Below are 21,196 nucleotides of genomic sequence, written 5' to 3'. Positions count from 1 at the left end.
ATTTTTAATTTCTAGTTACATAGTGATAATTTCTTACAGTTGTGCGTATTTTCTGACCAGCGAAAGAGAGATGTAAGATCATGTGCACAACAGAGGCAGAAATAAATAATGCTCATTCGGCATATATTTGTCGCTCTCAACTTTGATTTCGTCAACCAATCCGCCGTCATAAGCAGAAATGCGGTTTCTACAAATAAAACGTTGACAAGTTTTTGAAACTGCCACAATGAGTTTACTGTTCGTTCTTACTTAGATTTGAAACATAGAAAAGTAACGAATATACTCACGCTAACACGGACATTTCTTAGATCGCTGCATAAAACTAGGGAAAATAACAAGATCCACTCATTACGTAATTCGTAGATGCCACAGTTCTCCTTATGATGGCAGTATAAATATACAATTGTAGACCTTCTTTATTTTATCACACTTCAGTGTAGTACACACAAGTGTATTATACTACTTTTTTAAACAAAGTAAAATATTGCAGAAGTTGTATTTAATAAATTGAATTCATATAACATTTGAATCGTCAAATAATCATGTTTCTTTTCTCTCTAAAAAATGAGGTTCTTCCTTTCATCGCATGCATAGTAACTTTAAGAAATCAATAATGTATCAGATCTGATTGTAAAATACTTGAAAAAATAGTTTTATTTCCAAGACAGGTAAAAATAAACAAGTAAAAATATGATTTTTTATAATCTTAATTAAAAGCATCATCCCGTGTATTCAATTTGCAGTAAAAAGTATTTTTTTCATTACTACGAATATTTTAAAGCAAACTTTTAATCGTTACATTTTTATTGACAACGTAAATAAAATGACAATAGAGTACACTTCAATAAAAGGTCTACTTGGGTGAGGGGGGTAAAAGTGACTTAAACTTCTTGGATCGAAGAGTAATATAAAACGATTTTTTTGGCTGAATTTCAGGTTTCTCGACTACCCTTGGTAGATGTGATCAGTCAAAACGTGTTTTCTAATTTTTTGTAGAATTGTTGAAAATTCTATAAAAAATAAATTTTTCTAACCAAACATGCATTTTGCTCTATCACTAAAAATTTTTATTTAGATTTTTAATAGTGTTGAAAAAATAAAAAAACCTGTCGTTATTGGAATTTTTTTGCATTATCACTGCGACAACTAAATGCCCAAAAGAAAGACTCTGTGAAACTATTACTAAAAACTTATTGTTTTATAGATGTCTTACGTTTATAAAATTTATTTGTAGTTGTGACAATTCGAAAAAACGTAACTAATAGGAGTTTTTAATTTTGTTGAACGTGTTATACTATTTTAAAAAATTTTTAAAAAATTCAAGGTAATTAAAAAAAATTTTTCGTTTTGTAAACAAATTTTTTTGGTTATGTTACTTAAAAAAGGCTTTTTTTATAGAATTTTTGGAAAATTTTAAACATACCTAGAATTTTTTACACTTAAAAATAAAATTTTCTTTATTAACCAATCTTTATTACCTTTTTATTCACAAAGTTGAAGTGAGAAAATCATTTAAACCGTTGACCCGGCTGGACTAACAAAAAAGGTTTCCTGCCAATAAGTAAGCTTACATGGTTTTACATAAAAATAGTAATAGTTCAAGTAAACGGTTTGAAAGTTAAATGCTTGTTGCACATCATCAATGGATTTTATTGACAGCTATTTTATTGGTAAAAAAAATTAATATCCAACAATTACATGGACATGCATTTTTCTTAGAAATATGAAGTGACTTATAAATCATTGGAATTAGCGTTACTGGATTAATTACACAGGACTGCACAAAACAATATGTAAGGGTTTTGATTAGTAAATATATAATATCTAAATTCAAAAATTTGTACAGAAAATTTGCATGGGAGTCCATTTAGATTATTTTGATTAGGCGAAATTCTAAATTTTACAATAACACTTAGAAAAAGACAGGAATCTTTACGATTTTTTATCCAGTTTTAATTTTTAAAAACTTTTTCTCTTTGGACAGTTTCATTTAATGTTACCTTAGAAAATTTTTATTATTATTATTATTATTATTATTATTATTATTATTATTACTATTAAAGCTTAGGTAAATTAATTTATCTCACTTAAAATTCTGTGACATTCGATTAGTTTGGATTTTGAGGTTAAGATAGGGGGCTACAGGAATTGAATCTTATAATATGTAATGGGGAAAATCAGGACAATAGACTATGCCAAAAAAGCTTATTTAGTTTATAATTCTGTGATATTTGGTTATTTGGGATCTCGAGGTAAGGTTAGGGAGATGTGGGGTTTTAAGGTTAGATTTAGGTCAAGAGGCTATTGGGTCAAAACTGTAGGCTGAAAACTTTGGACACTAAATTCTGATTGAGCTATAAGGAATACTTACAGAGAGTATCTTTACAAATTGGGACCTTTCCACTTTTTTTTAAGTCCTGTGTTATTTAAATAATTTAAAAAATTATCACAGGATTATAATCTTCTTTACAATATTCTATTTTATATACACGTAAAGCTATTAAGTATTAGAACCGTGCAACAATTTGAAAGAGCGCCACCACTGGCGATAGTTGGAATCACTGGACTGGAGATAATGCACGGAAGTAAGTGACAATGTCTCTTTAATAATTTAATCTTACAAATCTATCGAGTTAAAAGACGATTATACAAGTAATAATGAAGTTTTTTTATTATCTAATTCATTATTTTTTGTCCATATGTTTTGGGGTTGTATATTTTTTGTTATATTTGTTTTCAGTTGTTATTTAAAAATGGATAAGGTTATCACAGATAATGGAAAATTCATAATTACTTGTATAAACGTCTTCTAATGCAATAGATTTGTGAGATTAAACTATTAATGATAAATTGTCACTTACTTCCATGCATCATCTTCGGACCAATGACCCTAACAATTGCCAGTGGTGGCGCTCTTTCAAACTGTTGCACGGTCCGAATAGTAATTTATAACATACAGCTCGAACATCGTTGCATAGACTCCATTCTAGTTTTGAACGCACTCATTCATAAGTCAACGCTACTGCTTGAACTAAAAGTTGTTTTTTTATTTTGCACAGTCAAAAAATAAGATATAATATACTGCGAAGACATTGTTCCTCGCTATATAAATACGTAATTTATAAATTCGAGTCCACACTATAGAAACAAAAATATTGGCTAAACTGAATACAACCAACTGTTTTCAATTCAACCAATCTCGACAAATTTCTCACACGACTGAAAAAAAAAAAAAAATAGTCAAACGTGGATAGACAGACCCGAAACAAAACTCTCGGGTACAGTGCCGTTCAACTTTTCACTCAAACGAGAAATTGCTCGCTGGTGAAATGCTCCGAAAATTGAATTTTAAAACTAGCGTTCAAGAAAAAGCAGCACCAGCAACGGAATAAGAGACAGAAGTAGCAGTGATGGGAAAGCTCTCTCCACAATAACAAAAAAAAAAAAAAAAAAAAAAAAAAAAGGAAAAGACCCACCACACGACACGACAAGTCACGTTAGCGGCGCGATGAAAACATCAAGGCAGCCTAAACGCTCCATAAAGCTCGATCTCTCCCCCCTTTCTTTAGCATACGCGAGCTTTTGCTTTTTCGGCACCCATCGAGGAACTCACTTTGTCCCGTGGAAAGCCGTGTTGCCGTCTGCTGGCGTATTAGATTTATGATAGTGCGCACCGCACATTTGCCCACCTCTCTTAGCCTTTCTAGATGTACAGTTTCATATACGCAGAGCTTTCCTATGATGAGTATCTACAACGACAAGGGGTGTGGGCCATTCGAGGGTACCTATACACACACACACACACCAGTGTGCGCTACATTAACTACAAGTGTATCCGCAATCTCTGCAGCAATTTCCGATGTGCTTAGCGCCACTGACGACCTCTACAAGCTTGGGTATGGAAAGAGAGAGAGAGAGGTTCGAGGGGACGACGAGCTGTACGTGCATATTCTGAGCTGTGCTTGCTCATTTCAGCGCAGAAACGAGCGTGAGCGGGAAAATAAGGTCGGAGATCGTTTGGCGTGCATGCACTTTGAATCCAAATTTGTTATTCAAGCTCACACAATGGACCATAGCAGTTACACAGTGAATTTGCAGGGTTAAGACTTAGTTAGGCTGGTTCATCCTGCCTACTTTACTTTTTATGTTTTGAAGTTCTTTTCAAGGGGCTGCGCATTCTTCAAAGTATTAAAAAAGACTTCGTAAGTCATTCTAAGTCTTTCAAAGCCTTCAGAAGTCTTCAAAAGACTTCAGACATTTCACCAAGACTTCAAGAATGCCTTTAGCTTAAAGTCGTTAAAAAAGACTTCATAAATCGTTCTAAGTCTTTCGAAGCCTTTAGAAGTCTTGAAAAGACTTCAGACATTTCACCGAGACTTCAAGAATGTCTTTAGCTTAAAGTCTTTAAAAAAGACTTCATAAGTCGTTCTAAGTCTTTCGAAGCCTTTAGATGTCTTAAAAAGACTTCAGACATTTCACCGAGACTTCAAGAATGTCTTTAGCTTGAAGTCTTTAAAAAAGACTTCATAAGTCGTTCTAAGTCTTTCAAAGCCTTCAGAAGTCTTCAAAAGACTTCAGACATTTCACCGAGACTTCGAGAATGCCTTTAGCTTAAAGTCGTTAAAAAAGACTTCATAAGTCGTTCTAAGTCTTTCGAAACCTTTAGAAGTCTTGAAAAGACTTCAGACATTTCACCGAGACTTCAAGAATGTCTTTAGCTTGAAGTCTTTAAAAAAGACTTCATAAGTCGTTCTAAGTCTTTCAAAGCCTTCAGAAGTCTTCAGAAGACTTCAGACATTTCACCGAGACTTCAAGAATGCCTTTAGCTTAAAGTCTTTAAAAAAGACTTCATAAGTCGTTCTAAGTCTTTCAAAGCCTTCAGAAGTCTTCAAAAGACTTCAGACATTTCACCGAGACTTCAAGAATGCCTTTAGCTTAAAGTCTTTAAAAAAGACTTCATAAGTCGTTCTAAGTCTTTCGAAGCCTTTAGAAGTCTTGAAAAGACTTCAGACATTTCACCGAGACTTCAAGAATGTCTTTAACTTAAAGTCGTTAAAAAAGACTTCATAAGTCGTTCTAAGTCTTTCAAAGCCTTCAAAAGTCTCCAAAAGACTACAGACATTTCACCGGGACTTCAAAAGTACCTATAGCTTAAACTCGTTATAAAAAACTTTGTAAGTCATTCTAAGTCTTTCAAAGATTTTGGAAGTCTCCAAAAGACTTGAGAGTGCGCAGGCCCTCGGTTCTTGTTTAACAAGTAATTTAGACGCATGAATACTTACAGAAGGATGCATTTGTATTTACGTATGTAAGAGCTTGGCAGATTTGGAATTTGCAAAATTTGAAACCACAAACACACATACACAAGGATGTACAAAATTATATTATATATTATATGAAAATTATCTTATTAACTATGATGATAACTTTTCTTGCATGTTGTTTGATTTGTATTAAAAATTGGAACCCAAAAATGAAAATTATTCAAAAGATTAGCAGGTAATTGAACAAAAAGTTGTATGGAAGAGAAAAAAAAACAGTCATTCCATTAATTACATTTTAAATGCATGAAGGCTGGATTTCAAAAGTATTTGTTTGACGTACAGTCCCTGATCCATACAGTTAAAAAAAAATCTCGAACGTGCTTTTCTCATCCCTCGAACGTAGAAGGTAAGTAAGTACATTCACTAAAGTATTCTCAGTCCGATCCGTCGGTTCGTTTCGCACGTCTTGCTCATCCATGGACAAGCCGGTATACACGTAACCATATTCGCATATTTCCGCGATTCGCTGACGGCTGCTGCCTCGAGTGAAGCAAACGGAAGCGGGGTCTGATCGAAATCCGGGCGAGCGGAACGCGGCCTGCCACCGCAAATCCGTCCCAGCCACTTCTCCCCAGCTGTGTGTGTGTGTGTATCGCATCGATTCGACTGGACGCCGTTACTACGGCTTAGCTTCTCCTCTGGATGAATAATACCGCGGGCCTTCCATCAAACTGCGGAGTGGGTGGATGGAGAGAAGGGGGGGGGAAGATAGAGCTGCTCCTTCGCGATATCCGATCTACGACACGCGGGTCGATCGGGGCGCGGCTGATTTGGTTTCGGGGAAAGTTCTGACGTAGCTTCGACATTGTTCTCAGAATTCTATCTCGCGGATGAAGAAAGTTCAAGGAAGGGAGCGGGGGAAGCTGGTGCTACCGGGTGGTTCTCTCGGAATGCCGGGAGCGTGGGATGATGACCGAGCGTGTACACCGGGGTTGAGCGAGGGGATTATGGCTTCGAGTGGGGAAGAGCTTGTTGAGCTAGCTTGGCTGTGGATTAATGTTTGTAAACTTGATTAGAAAGCTGGCGCATCTTACGGTGTTAGACAGGTAGCCGGGTCATAACTTGCGGTGTTACCGAGTACGTTGGAGGTGGAGTTGTTGGGATTGGATTCTTCTTTGCCTCAGTTTTTTTCGTACGGAATTACATTTTTTCGTAGATCAACCTGTTATGAATGGTATATGATCTGATGTAGCTTACATTAAATTACTTAATGGGTGATGATATTTTTTAGAGAGCCGTTCTGACTTGTAAATTATGACATGAACCATGTTTTTTTTGCTCTGTTTCTTCACTTTTACGTAGATATGTGGAAATAATGAAAACTACATTTATTCACCTGGAATACGTAAAATTGTACATTTTTTTTACACAATGCGATTATTAGTTTTCTAAAAGCTTCTATTGAACTTAATTAAAATTGACGTCAAATGGTGGTACTGTTATATTTTTGTATTTATTAAAAACAAAAACAACGTTTCAGCCGTTTGGACAACGTCCCAGTCCTCATGAGGTACAAAAAGCTCTGACTCTTTCGAAAGGGCTGTGAAATCGTAATCGTAATATTATTAAGCTTATCTGTCCAAGATAAATCTAGTAATCAATTTTGCGACTTATTCCTAGTATCTAGCATTGCTCAACTTCTGCTCGCATCATTAGTTCTAAACATATTGCAATACAGTACATCCGATACGACGGTGTATATCTATTGAGTCAAATAGTTCTAAGATTTTTTAAACATGAATTGATTTATGTGAATTCTTGATTCAAAATGGAGCCAAGACCTAAAATCGACTGAGCTTGTCATTGGGACATTGATCTTGTTTGATTTTAGAATTTGCGATTCGAAAATTATAATTTTTATCATCATTTAAAAGAATTCTCTTTTCAACTTGATACTCACTCTAATGCATATTCAATAAATTCAATTATTGTAATAAAACGGCAAAAATGGAAAGAGACAGTATAAACACGGCAAAGAAATGACCGAAATTTTCAATAAAAATACGTAAATTCCATTACAATCAGTTTTATTCAACCCCACTTGGTATGTTTGTCATCGCAAGAAAATACAAGTACGAAAACCATGTGCTGTCTGAATCGTTGCGTTAATCAACATAATGTACACTGAAATATGTATCTACGCACGTATCTACATCATAAAAATGTCACGCGTAATAAATTCCATTCCAAAAATTGAAAGCTCCACATCAAATTTAATTTCAAAGTGTAGACATTGCACTCATCACGCACACGAGCATCCTTCAAAATCACGAGCAAGAAACAACACACAGCAGCGACGTTATTTTTTTCCTTCACTCGTGAAACCACGCATTCGCTCTCAAGCTTTTTTCCCACACGCGGATACCCGACCGGTATTGTACAATATGCATAGCATCCGCTTATAAAACCCGGCTACAGGTATACAAAAGCCCGCGCATTATACGCAAAAGCAAAGCGCTGCTCCCGCGCCCGCGAGCTTTTTCCGCGATTTCCGGCCTGTCACAACAACTTCTCCCTCTGCCTTCACGTGCAGCTCTTCTCGGGCGCACTGCATAAAATGAAAATGTATGGCTGTACGAGCACCTACACCCACACACACAGTATTGTATCTAGGGTACGTTCAATATCTTCCAGCAACGGCCCCTGTGGCACGCGAGGCAGTGACAGATGCGCGCCTGCAGCAACGGCAGCTCCGAGATCCTACGTATGGGTACGTAGTCTGTCGGTAGGAGCGCACCGCACATAAGCGGTACCGAAAAACAAAGTGTTGACTGCTCACGGCATGGGTTGTACTGTGGTGTGTTGTGTGTGCGTATATAGGTACGCTCGTGAAAGACTGACGAGATGCGCGACGGACGTGTACTGCGATATGTTTTGGGGATACACATTCAGAGATGGGTTCGCGTTTTGGTGTTTCAGACAGGTGGGGGTGGGAATGAGGGATCGGTTTTTTCTCGCGCTGTTTCGAAATTCTCTTTCACTTGTCGATGAAAAAGAGAGGTTCTTCAAATAAATAGAAAAAAGATTCAGTTAACGTATGAATGAAAGTTATTAAATGAATAGCACTAATATTCTAAGTTACGATAATTTAGCTGTACAGGTTTCGATTGACAATACGTTACGTACTCATTATCACCACACTGATATTTTACTCGAGCCAAATAACTTCATCATAATGAAGGTTTTGATAACCAAATAAAAGGAATGTTTTGGAAAAATTTTTTATGGTTAGATTTTTTCTCTCGAAATGATGACTCTGAAAGAAAAAATATAATAAAAATTATAAAGAGATTCTAGCGCCATTCTTCACAGTAAATCGGATGCAAGGTGGCAAACTAAGAAAAAAATTATTATCTTTAATAGTAAAGATTTTTGTTTCAACAGTAAAAATTATGGTTCAAACAGTAAAAATTTACATGCAGGAAAGCTAATTTTTTTGCCAGCTTGCATCTCATTTACTAAGCAAAGCAATTTTTCTATAATTTTCATTATTTATTTCTCTCAGTGTATACTTATTATTATGGTTACGTTTAAAAACTTGTTAAATACAAAGTATTTTCGTCATTACTTTTAATCTGATGGTTTACTATTTTATGATGTAATTTTTATTTTCATGAACCTTACTGGAGCTGTATCTCTGGCATAATTAAATTTGTTTGTCAACTCGTCGTGATATATGACGCATAAGTACCTTGACTACCGAGTTGCCTTAAACGTGAAAGAAAAATTTACCACTTGACCGAAATGTATTCGTGAGGAATATATGTCCATGAGTAGAGTGGATGGATGTGTTTTAAGAAAAAATAGTGAACTTTTGCTAAACACTCTATTTTCTTTTAACAGTACACATTTTACAATATTCTATGCTTACGGGAGTAATGAATTCCCTCAAATTATTCAATAGTTTGAAGTCTAAAGGCATACCACATTTATTAATCCTAAAAATCTTGATAAATCATATACATCCAACCATCTAAAAAAGCTTCAGTTTGCTGACCTAGTAATTATACCTCAACTCATACCCTTTAAATTTACTTTTTCCATTCTCAACGAAGGACGTTTGCAAAGATTTTCTACTGCTAACTGGACTCGTATTCCATCTGATTATACCAGGTCTGTTCAAAAATTACGTAGGCTGTTTAGGTTAAAGTTAATATTCTGATTCGAAAAAATTAACGTCTGACTGTCAAAAAGTTTGTTAAATGAAGTGGGCCATTGTTTACACCATGATGATGAAAACTTCTTGTCAAGGATCATATAACGGGTGATGAACCTTAGGTGTACGGTTCTCATATCAAAACAAAGATTAAATGTTCCCAGTGGGTGGACAAAACATCTACCAGATCAAAAAAGCTTACCAGGTTTGTTGCAATGTCAAAGTGACGTTGACAGTTCTCTTTGAAGATCATGGTTTCGTCTATTACAAGTAATTTTTCCAAGTCTTCACAGTGAATCAAATTTACAATACAGAAGTTCTTCAGCGTCTAAGAGATGCTATCCGGTGGAAGAGGTTAGATGATTAGTTCCAAAGAAATCCAAATGCTTTTCGAAATTTGGATTGTAGTGCGAAAGTCATCGTTAAGTTCGTCATTCAATTTTATATTAATTTTTTTTTTTTTATTAACTGTACTTAGAATCTCAATTTTACCGTAGTATTAACGTAATGATAGCCTAATACAAAAAAAAAAAAAAAACGTAATGGTAGAAGTATTTAGGGATTTAAGCTGACTTGTCCAAAATGGGATTTAGGACATGACTTTAAGATGTAGCGTATGTATTATAAAGTTTATGTATTACAGCGGTTAACTTGATTTAATCATCAATAAAAATTTCAGAAGCGTTAAAAATTATTAAAAACGTTGAAAACTTACTGAGGAAGAATTTTAACGCTTTAAAGGCATTTTTTTACGACCTAGACTAAACAGCAATCATATTTTTTCAATAGAATAGTTTTAACACAATTGATTTCTATACAGTGAAAAATTAACTGAAAGTTACAGGTTTAAAAATATGTTCAATACACAGAATTTTTTAATATGTATGCAGTATACGATTCTACTTAAGTTCGTCGAATAATTTTTTGTACGCATAGATTCAATTTTTAGGTAACTAAATGATATGAAAAACATTGTAAACTATATTTAAAAAATGGTTTTATTGAATAATAAATATTAATACGCCAGACACAAAGTCAGGTTTAATCATACTATGTTATTTGAAAGATTGTTACTGATAATTGGTTGGTAACATGTTGCTCAGATGTAATATACATGTTATTTCTCATAGTCGAGTCGTAATGAAATTATTTTTACTTTCATAACTCTGAAAAATTTATGCAATGTTTGTAGTTTTAAGTTTAAATTATTTATAGTTTTTCATAAAATTTATTTTTTAATTACTCACAGATTTCGCAATGTCATGCAAACTTTTAGCCATAAACGCTCCTGTCTGTTTTACCATATTGCTGAAGATTCCGTCTTTTTTTTGCAGTAAAATATGTGGATGGTCAAATTCCTATTAAAATAGTTGATTAAAAAACAAACAAAAATCGTAATATAGTTGCCCATATTGTAATAGAATATTATAGGACCCTACCTTTACTTGTCCAGCATCCATTACAAGAATTTTGTCACTGTCTATTACCGTATTTAAACGATGAGCAACAATAATTACCGTACAATTCTTTAACTTTTTTCGAATCGCTCTCTGAATTAGTTCGTCAGTTCCTGGATCAACATTTGCAGTGGCTTCATCAAGAATAAGTATTTTATGATTGCGAATGATAGCCCGTGCTAAACAAAGCAGTTGTCGTTGTCCAACGCTAAAATTTGAGCCTCCCTCCATGACCAACATATCAAGACCCAAGTCTGAATCAAGACATTGTTTCAACTCTACATCCTCTAAAGCTAGCCACAATACATGGTCTGAGTGCTCTTCAAACGGATCCAAATTATTTCGAAGACTTCCAGCAAAAAGCACTGGTTCTTGAGGAATAATGCTAATTCTTGATCGTAAGTCTTGTAGAGGTATTTGATCCGTAGGAACATCATCAATAAGTATTTCTCCCTTAATATCTACTAAGCGGAATATGGCGCTTATTATTGATGATTTACCTGCACCAGTTCTTCCTACAACGCCAATCATTTCATCTGGTTCAGCTATAAAATTCAAGTTCGTAAGAGCTAGATTATTTTGGCGATCATAAATCAAATCAACGTTTTTAAACTCAATTTTCCCATTTTCCGGCCACTTATCTAAGGGTCTACTTCCAACATTATTGTCTAATACAGGCTCTTGAGGAATATCTGCATATTCTAAAATTCGTTCCACAGACGTCATTTGATTTTCTAGTTCCGTTGTTTGTCGAATACCCCATTGCAATGATCCCGATAGCATAAGTATTTGAGTTACAATGAGACCAACATCTCCTGCCAATGAGATTTCATGTATTGCCAATAAAGAGTACACAACTATCGCCAAAAAAAATGCAGTAAGCATTTCGATGTACATTCCAAACGCTCTTGAACCAGAGAAAAACAAGAACCATGCTGATGAATGTAAGTCTTGATGGTTGTCGAATTCTCTTGTTAATATGTTCTGAGCATGCAAAGCTCTTATAGTTGTGAGACCTTGTATACTTGCACTCACGTGATTGAATACTGGCGATCGGGCTGAAATAATAATAACGTTGAACAAAAACATTGATATATTCTACTTATAGTTGACTTAAGCTGCCGTGAGTATATTTCTTTATATGACTCTGTCAATATTATAAGTTATGATTGACCTAACAATTTTTAAGAAATTTTATATCTAAATAATAAAATAATTTTATCATTACTTATTCCCTCCAATCTCTTGATACTTCGACATGGTTTTATGTAAAACTTCCGTAAGAGATATGCAGTTATAGAAATGAAGACTACTGGTAAAATAAACCAAACATTGACAATCAAAACTAAAATAATGACAGATATTGTTTTCAAGCCAATTGTTACAACATCCATCAATGTTTGAGGAAGTCGAGTATCAATTGTACCCATATCCTTTGAAAATCTAAAACGAGAAAAAATATGTATTTAGATTTTATTGCAAATTGTACGTATCATCTTACCTGTTCATAATACGTCCAACGGGATTTGAATTAAAAAAACTCATTTTAGCGTGAATTATACTTTTGAGTATCCAAGCATGAAGATTTTTTGAGATCTTCATACACATGTCAAAAAATATGCATGATTGAATGAGAGTAATAAACACAGTAAAAATGACAATGGATCCATATACGTATATATACCAGCTTCGTCCTCTAAACACATCATCCTCTAATATTGTAAAATTTGCTCCTTTTTCTTCCATATTAACCCAATAGGTTATAAAATAATCTGAGCCAGTTGACGCTAATTCACAAGCAACACAAATTAAAAGAGCGAAAGCTACAAGTAAGATGCTACCTGCTGCCGCAAGATATTTTGAATATGTTTGTAATTTAATTTTTCCTAAGGTTCTACTTTCCGATTCTTCATTTTCTTCTTGGTAAAAGTCTGTTGATTTAGAAGCCACACTATCCTCTGTAGCAGCTCTCTCATCGTTATCGGGGATTTCGTCAGACTCATTTTCAAACCGCATCGTTTTCTTTAAATCTATCTCAGAATTAAGTAGTTCTGAATATGTTCCCTCTGTGTAAGTTTTACCATTTTCAATGTAAATTATGTGATCAACGTGCTTTAAAAGGTGACATTGGTGAGTAATTAAGACAACGGTCTTATCCTTTAAAAATGTTTTAATACATTCTTCGAAAATGGCTTTGCTGACATGTGTATCAACTGCAGAAAGAGGATCATCCAAAAGATAGATGTCTGCCTCGTAATAAATAGCACGAGCTAAATTAATACGAGAGCATTGTCCACCACTTAAGTTGGCTCCTTTTTCACTTGCCAAGGTGTTGTCACCACATGGAAGTAATTGTAAATCTCGTCTAAGTTGACATACATCGATAACTTTATTATAACGATCTTTGTTCATTGGTTTACCAAATAGTATATTTTGCCTAATGGATGAAGTAAAAATCCACGCTTCTTGAGATGCGTATGAAATTTTTCCATTTATCTCAACTTGTCCAGTTGCCCAAGGAACTTCTGATAATATTGTATGAAATATTGTTGTCTTTCCAGCACCTACTTGTCCTATGATTGCCGTAAGGGATTTGGGTTTAATTCGCAAGTTGAGTTGTTTTAGAGCTTCAAATTTTGATCGCGAGTTCCATTTGACAGTGACATTTTTCATAGATAATGCATCACTATTTGATATCTGTGATTTTACATAATTTTTATTTATTAGTAAATTCTGAGTTTCGTTGGACATCAAAAATATCTGAAGACGTTTGAGAGAGACTAAAGCTTCGGACAGTTCTTTGATAGCTAAAAGTGATAATCAAATGTTTTCGATATCAATTTTAAAAAAATTGTTTTAAGTTCGACTAAAAATGCACTCAATTTTTACCTAGTGGAAACATTCGATACAAAGTTGTTCTTATAATGTTATAGTAAGCTGTGACCATATAAACTTTTTCAGCGTTAATATCATTTCCAAAAAAGACATAGGCAAGTATTGTTAGAAATGTACAAATTCGAGGAACATAGAGATCAAAAGACCAACAAATTTCTGATGTCACTAAATTATTTCTTACAACTTTTACTTCTTTTCTGAAAAACAATCACAAATTATTCACTCAATTTTTTCCACTAACACTGGTGGTATAGAACAAACAACTTTTAATCATATTATTTTTAAATATACAAGAATTTTTCGAAAACTCTGCGTACTTTCGAGATCTGTTGATAAGAAGTGCAAATGGTTTCTCCCAAGCATACATTTTAATGACTTTAATACCTTTTATGATTTCATACGTCAGTTTCAAACGTTCATCTGTCTTGCATACGAGCTTCGTTATAAAATACGACACAAGTTTTCCGTACACAACTGCAGATACAATTAAAATGTTTAAAGAGTAGAGTAGCTATAAAATAAATAAGTATTTAACATCTAAATATTACAACTATGTTTAACTTACGTAGAATGGGTACAAATAGCAAAAGTGCGAAAAGTCCTAGAGATGCAGCCATATCGACCTCTTTGTAAAGTAAATATGCTATTATTGCTGTTTGAATAGGTGATATCCATAAATAATGTGATGATAGAACTGAGTAATCTAATCGATTGACGTCATTACTCAGCAAATTTATTATCTGGATAATGTTTGATTTTAAATTTAAAAAATTGCTACAACCGTAAAAATAATTAATAAGTATAAAATATAATTACTTGACCAACGCTAGTCTTGCTATCAGGTGCAGATCTTGAAATTTTTAAAAGTTTCCTATAAATAAGAGAACAACAGGCAACTCTTATTTTCATACCTATGTGCATCATACCATACATAATTGGATGGTACGTGAGGCATTCAAGGAGTAATTCAATCACTATACCAGATCCCCAAATAAACGCTTCGGACTTATCCATATCATGTTGTCCACTAAAGTATCTTAATAAGTACGCTAATATAATAGGTTGAGCAATTCTGCAATGATAATTAATATATTCTATATATACACATATATATTCGAATTTTAAATAATTTTCAACATATTTATTTATTTACCTTATGATTAATTCAAGAATTCCTAGACACACACCAAAAGATATGATATCACAGCTAAAACACCTAACTAATGTTTTTGATAGACTTGGTGCATATTTCTTTTTTGTCTTTTGACATCGATCGTACTCTTCCTGCCATAAACATGATAACTGATTTCCCAAGTTGTTACTCGAATGGTCTTTTAAAGGTGCGTAAAGATCAGATATTTCGAGTTCTCTCTTATACCCGGTGTAATAAGTTCCAAATAACCACCTTAATAAGTAGCAGATGTACAATATCGTCTTTTATTAAGTTTTATGATTTTATATTATGTATTTTATATTTAAATGGTTATCATACTTAAATAAAGTTACTGATACGATGTTAGCACCTTCTCTTGGATTTGGATTACGTCTTGATTCCTTGTTTTCCATGCTTTAATATTATTCTAAAGCATTTTATTAAATCAGCCAATTGCTTGGGTGTAATTTATACATAAGTTAATTAACGCATAAACAAAAATTTACAAGACACTAATTAAATAGCGTTAATAATATTCACCTCTATTATATTTATTCTCTGTTTTCGCCTCACCAAAACGATCGTCAGCTTGTCTTGATCTCATTCAATTAAACCAATCTTAATAACATGCTACTTTTAACAATAACAAGTTTTACGTCTGTCTTAAACATAAGTTTGACATCCAAATTTTTGATTTAATCTCATTGTCAAATGATATTAAAAACTGATTTTTACATTAAGGTATAAATTCTTATAAAAAAAAATACTTTGAATGCATTCAAATAAAAAATATATACTCTTCAGACAATATTTTGAGAAAGAATTTAGGAATCTCATTTAAGAAAACTTAAACGTTATCAAAATGAACCAATTTCATTGAATTACAAGAGTTACTGTCATAAGAACACGTGAAACTGAAGACCAAAATGAAACTATCACTTTCATATAAATGTGTTATCTGGATTTCAATGCAGCTGGCTTTTAAGTTTACAAATGAATTAACTGACAAACAAGATGTATTTGAGCTGCATTAAGCATTGATTCATGTGAGTAATCTCTGTAGATATAACTATGAAAGTTAATGTTCAAACAAATTACAAATCTATCTTTGAAATCATTCAGAGGCACTTAGTAACATAAATAAAAAATTTTTTTTTTCTTATTTTATAGTTTACAATAGTAAAAAAATAAAAAGTTTTATCATGTAATGTTAGTTAAATAATTATACCCATTGAACGTGGTAAATTACTAAAACTTAATTAGGATTCTTGCAAGTGATTCAATTGGTCATGAATTAGTAAAAAAATAATTAGTATTATTTACATGTAATTTGATTATTATAAACATTTAGTACAAAAAATATTTTTTTATTGTTAGTCGAAGAAATAAGTAAGCTATTTTTGACTTATACCTTTAATAAAAAGAGTTTATTGAATGTATTCCTTCTTTTAGAAGCTAAAGATTATAAGAAATTATAATAGAAATTAACTACAATTTCAATAAATAGATATTATACTACAGGAAATATGCCTTAAAAAATACCGTATACTTTACAACAACAAACATGGATAAATTACCTTGTCTTTTTTACGTATCTTCATCCATTTATGTATTTAGTCTTTAGGCAATGTACATTCGCCCCAGTTGCCATAAGAGACTATCAAATCAATATACTGACGATGTACCATTGATTACATTGATCAAACGTAGTCCAAAGGTGCTTTGCTTTGCGTTCTATAAATATACATTCAACGGAATCTCTTTCATATCACCAGAGAAAATGGAGAGTATACTCTTCACATATTTATGTGTATACGTAGTAGCTGGGGTTGTTGGCGAGCTGTCACGACCAAAGTATACACGTGTACCGGTTTACACCCATAAAGGGGTCTTGCCGCGACTGTGTGAATTCATTGGTGCTGCTCTGACGATTCTCATATAGACATTTTGGTAATGCAATTCAGGCTGTGATCAATGTAGACACAAGTGCAAGTAAAATGAGAACTACGAGAATTTTGTTACGAAATTTTGGACATGACTGTTTACTGTGTATATTTTTAAACTCGTTTTATTTTATAATAATGGAGCAAAGTTAGAAAAGTCGGTTAATTCTTGTAAATTAAATATAGAATTCATTAGTCATTTGCTAATAGAAATAAAAGTACTTCAATAAGTGATAATAGTGTTGTAAGGATGATCCATCATAGCTTTAAAAATATTATTTTTCTATCTAAAAATCTTAAGACATCTGTTCCTGAAACATTCATTCATTTATAATGATCAATGAACACGTGGAAAAGTAAAGGTCAAACAGATCTTTTGAAGACAAATTTGCTCTCCTTTTTTATCAGTCTAACGATAATTGACTTATCTGTGATAAAACTGTATGACAACCTTGACTTACAATTTTTATTTTTCATCATCGGTATTAGACTATTTTTGGTTTTAGACACGGATAATAATAGTAAAATCTATAACTCACTATTTTTTGTATTGTACAAAAAAAAATCAATCCTACCAAGAAAAATGATTCAATTATAATCCATACTCATTTTTCAATGCATGTTATAATACTAAATACAAAAAAATATTACAATAAAAATAGCATAGTTGACACGTGTTTTTATAGGGCAGCTATAAAATTATTATATAGTAAATACTATGATACATATAACGTATGATAATAAAATTGCAGGGATACATTAAAAAATGAATAAGAAATAATCATTTTAAGTTTTAATTCATGTTATAAGCCTATATCAAAAGGAAGTAATTAAATACTACTATAAATAGGTCAAGTAAAAGTACTGCGGCAACATTGGTTTTTAACACGAGATTTTTAATAGATATTGAGCTTAGATCTTAGGTATATTCAATAAAATTTGTACCTCGAGATTACGAGCCAGAATAATACAAAGTTGGCGTCTTATAAAAAAATAGAAAGTAACTGTAAACAAGGCAAACGAAAATTATACAGAAATAACAAATGAGAGTTCCATGTGTGAGAATCTTGATCTATGCTCATTTAGTGTGGTCCCTACCACGCATTAATAGTAGGCGATTCATGCACTGCACGATTTTATCGCGTGAACCCACTGAATTTTTCAGCGTTAAGGGGGCTCCTTCGCGAAAGCCCCCAAACAGAGATATATTATTTCTTGTAAATAAAAGTCTACTGAATTTAATGGTGGTCTAAATTATATTTCGAATGGGTCAAAATTTTGAGAAATCCAAGCTCAAAGTTGTAACTATTAGCACGTGTTCCTATGGGGCAGCGTGAAAAACAATTTGTTTTCGTTTATAATAAACCTAAATTAAAAGTCCCAGCAGACTGAATATATACGTTTTGTAGATGAAGTCTTCCTCTGTAATATGTTGTATTAAAAATTGTGGATAAAGGACCATTTTAGCGAGATATTTGTGATGGAAATAAATAAATAGTGTCCGGGAGGTCAGTAGCAGACGTACTTGTTCACGACATATATATACCATATACCTATATATTACATCGCTATACTACACCAACACAGGTGGTCTGGTCTGGTGGTGTACCCTCGTATGCACTAGACTGGTCAAAACAATAATTAATTTTTCGTACAAAGTTAAACTGCACACATAAATATCATTTTTCCCACTTCATACGTTATTAAAAATATCATAATGATTTTCAGACACATTTGTTTATTGAAAAACAAAACTTTATTTTTTGTTTGTCTTTGACCTCAGCAGTAGTTGTAGGAGCCCCCTTAAGGAGGCATTTTGCCTTATTATTTGAGATCTATAGCTCAGAGATCCTGTGCATGGCGATTGGTATGGCAAGCATGCAGTAGGCAAAGCCCTACTATCACTGTATACATATAAATATACTGGGGCTTAGCACCATTTCGTGACTTTCACGCCAAACCTCTCTTTTAAAAATTATTTTTATTATTATGTATTTGTGTTATCGGGACGCATTTATCAAAGCTTTATGATCAGTTTTCTTGATTTACTTCTTTCCATATGTATTGATAAATACAAAAAATAAATTAATCGCTTACGTACCTTCAAAGATATTAATTTGATATTAATAGGAATAAGATACTGGAATTTTTTAAATAAGGATCAATTAAATTGTACAAGGAATATCGTTATAAATTTTTTTTTATTTTAGTTAAGAGTAAACTTCAAGATTTTTTCCACTCCACAAGCTGTACATAAATTTTTTCTCGTTAATTCTATAAAAAAACTATTTTGATCACTTGTATTGTTTTTCAACGGTACGTATATATTTCTCAAGATTGCATAAAATAGTAAAAATATTTGTATAAATCAATGGCAGTGATTTAACTTCACATGTGTAACATAAGAAAATTATTCGAATTGTTTAGTTTCTTACTCAAAACAATTCAAGCGATTTTTTATATGCACACTTTACAAAATATAAGCATTTAAAAAAAAATTATTTATTCTTAGGCGATTCATTTTAGTGGCTGAGTACTTAATGAGACGTCATTTTGAGAAAAAGCGTTATACTTTTAACACACACAAATTGTAACACTGCTTCTTGACCTGAAATAAAACGAGGCGCCGACGCAGCGCTAGCAAATCTCGATCGCGTTCGTCACCGTTGCCCCTCTCACCTCTTGGGTTTCTGCTCCTGAAAAAGGGGGATAGGCGCGGGAGTTCTCCCGTTCTACGGGAAAAACTATTAATTTACACACAACAAATTAATACCTTTCACTATTTCTTTATTTAACACACTTAACACTAATACACAGTATCTTCTTTCACAATACACGACACAACGCTTCACCTCGTCTTCTGGACGGCGCTGCAGTGACTTCGCCTCGCACCCCGCGAGCCGCGAGCGCTCGTCCACCACGTCCTGCTGGTCCAGGACCAGGAGGGGCTCCTGCTTATCCTCGACCCACACTACTACGCACACACTCACACTCCGTTCCCAATCTCTCACACTGCTATACACTCTTTCGCTCTCTCTCTCTCTCTCTCTGCTAGACTATACACTCTTTCTCTCACTCTCAACTCTACTCTACTATCTATCTTAACTATCTTAATACACGACAACACGCACGAAAAATGGCGGCCCTCCCATGCACCTCGCGGTCTCTCGTAAGCCTCGACTCGTCAACCCAAACTCTCTCTCTCTCTCTCTCTCTCTCTCTCTCTCTCACTGTCTACACTACAATCTCTCTCTCGCACGGTCTACGCTACACACTACTTCTCTCTCTCTCAATATCTCTCTCTCTCTCTCTAGCCTCACCTCCTGGTCAAAACGTCCGCGAGTCCAACCCGGCGTGATGTCGTCCGGTGTCCTCGAGCGGGTCGTTCGTCCTGCGGCTTCACCCTTTCTCTTCTCTCTCTCTCTCAACTCTTCTTTCTCTGCTCCTTCTCTCAGCGGCCGTAGTCCTCGACCTGGAGACCTCGTCGTCCTGGGAGAACACAGCAGCTTCTCGTCTCGCACGTACACTTCTCTCTCTTCTTTCAACACTCAACGCACCTTCTCGAAAACTCTCTCTCTCTCTCAACTCTCTCTCTCTCAACTCTCGCCACGAAAACCCGTCAAGTCACCGAAGCTCTCGCTGCTCGCGCTTAAGCGTGCAGTTTGAGGCTCTACTCCCGACTCACTCACGATCTCTTGCTCAAGCAAAGGCCGCCGCCACTGCCACCGCCACGTATCTCCTCTCGCAGTCACTCTCATACATAGCAGCTGCTGTGTCTCGGTAGTCGCGTTCGCACTTTCCTTGTCCTTTTCTGCTGGCGTTGCTGTGTCTCTGCATCTCAACTGTTTGTCCGTTGGCGTCCTCGTCCCCTCCTCTCAGCGTGTATACAGCTCCCGAAAAACAAACAGTTCGGAGAAGCGCCAAATTAATGCTCTTTGCATACACGTCGCATCAGCGAGAGCATTTTGGAATATAGAGGCCATTTTCAAGGGATGCCATTTTGTCACACTGCCTTTGTACCTGGAAATAAAAAGGGGGGGGGGGTACGCAGGAAGTGGATTGCCTCGTCTCGTACGTCCTCCGGGTCCCTCGTCTTCTTGGATTCTGCTCCTGAAAAGGGGAGTTTGTACGGGATGTCTCCTCTCGTTCTACCGAGAGGAAATAATTTTGGGAAATGCTACCGTGTCAAGTAAGGAAATTGTTTATTGCACTCTCCACACGGCTCTACACAACTCCTCGACGGCGCTACAGCGGTTCCGCCTCGCCGC

The 21,196-nt window shown here is 34.4% G+C and overlaps 1 protein-coding gene across 1 annotated transcript; it reads right to left on the bottom strand.

The window, feature by feature from the left end:
- Nucleotides 1-10,564: 10,564 nt before the first annotated feature.
- On the bottom strand, nt 10,565-15,682 carry LOC106643946 (putative multidrug resistance-associated protein lethal(2)03659). The gene is made up of 12 exons (XM_089593812.1): nt 15,526-15,682; nt 15,325-15,412; nt 14,986-15,237; nt 14,649-14,904; nt 14,398-14,572; nt 14,150-14,306; nt 13,827-14,029; nt 12,439-13,744; nt 12,166-12,380; nt 10,920-11,995; nt 10,728-10,838; nt 10,565-10,646 (listed from the first exon to the last, which is right to left on the bottom strand). Exons 2-12 carry the CDS (start codon nt 15,396-15,398, stop codon nt 10,605-10,607), a joined length of 3,867 nt encoding a protein of 1,288 aa, XP_089449938.1. The 5' UTR covers nt 15,399-15,412; nt 15,526-15,682; the 3' UTR covers nt 10,565-10,604.
- Between the last annotated feature and the right edge of the window lie 5,514 nt (nt 15,683-21,196).

The sequence above is a fragment of the Copidosoma floridanum genome, unplaced genomic scaffold (genome assembly GCF_036245765.1).
Source record: "Copidosoma floridanum isolate Cflo_tuat_1 unplaced genomic scaffold, Cflo_Japanese_pri ptg000020l, whole genome shotgun sequence".
Taxonomy (NCBI): Eukaryota; Metazoa; Arthropoda; class Insecta; order Hymenoptera; family Encyrtidae; genus Copidosoma; species Copidosoma floridanum.
This window is presented reverse-complemented; position numbering and strand designations above follow the sequence as displayed.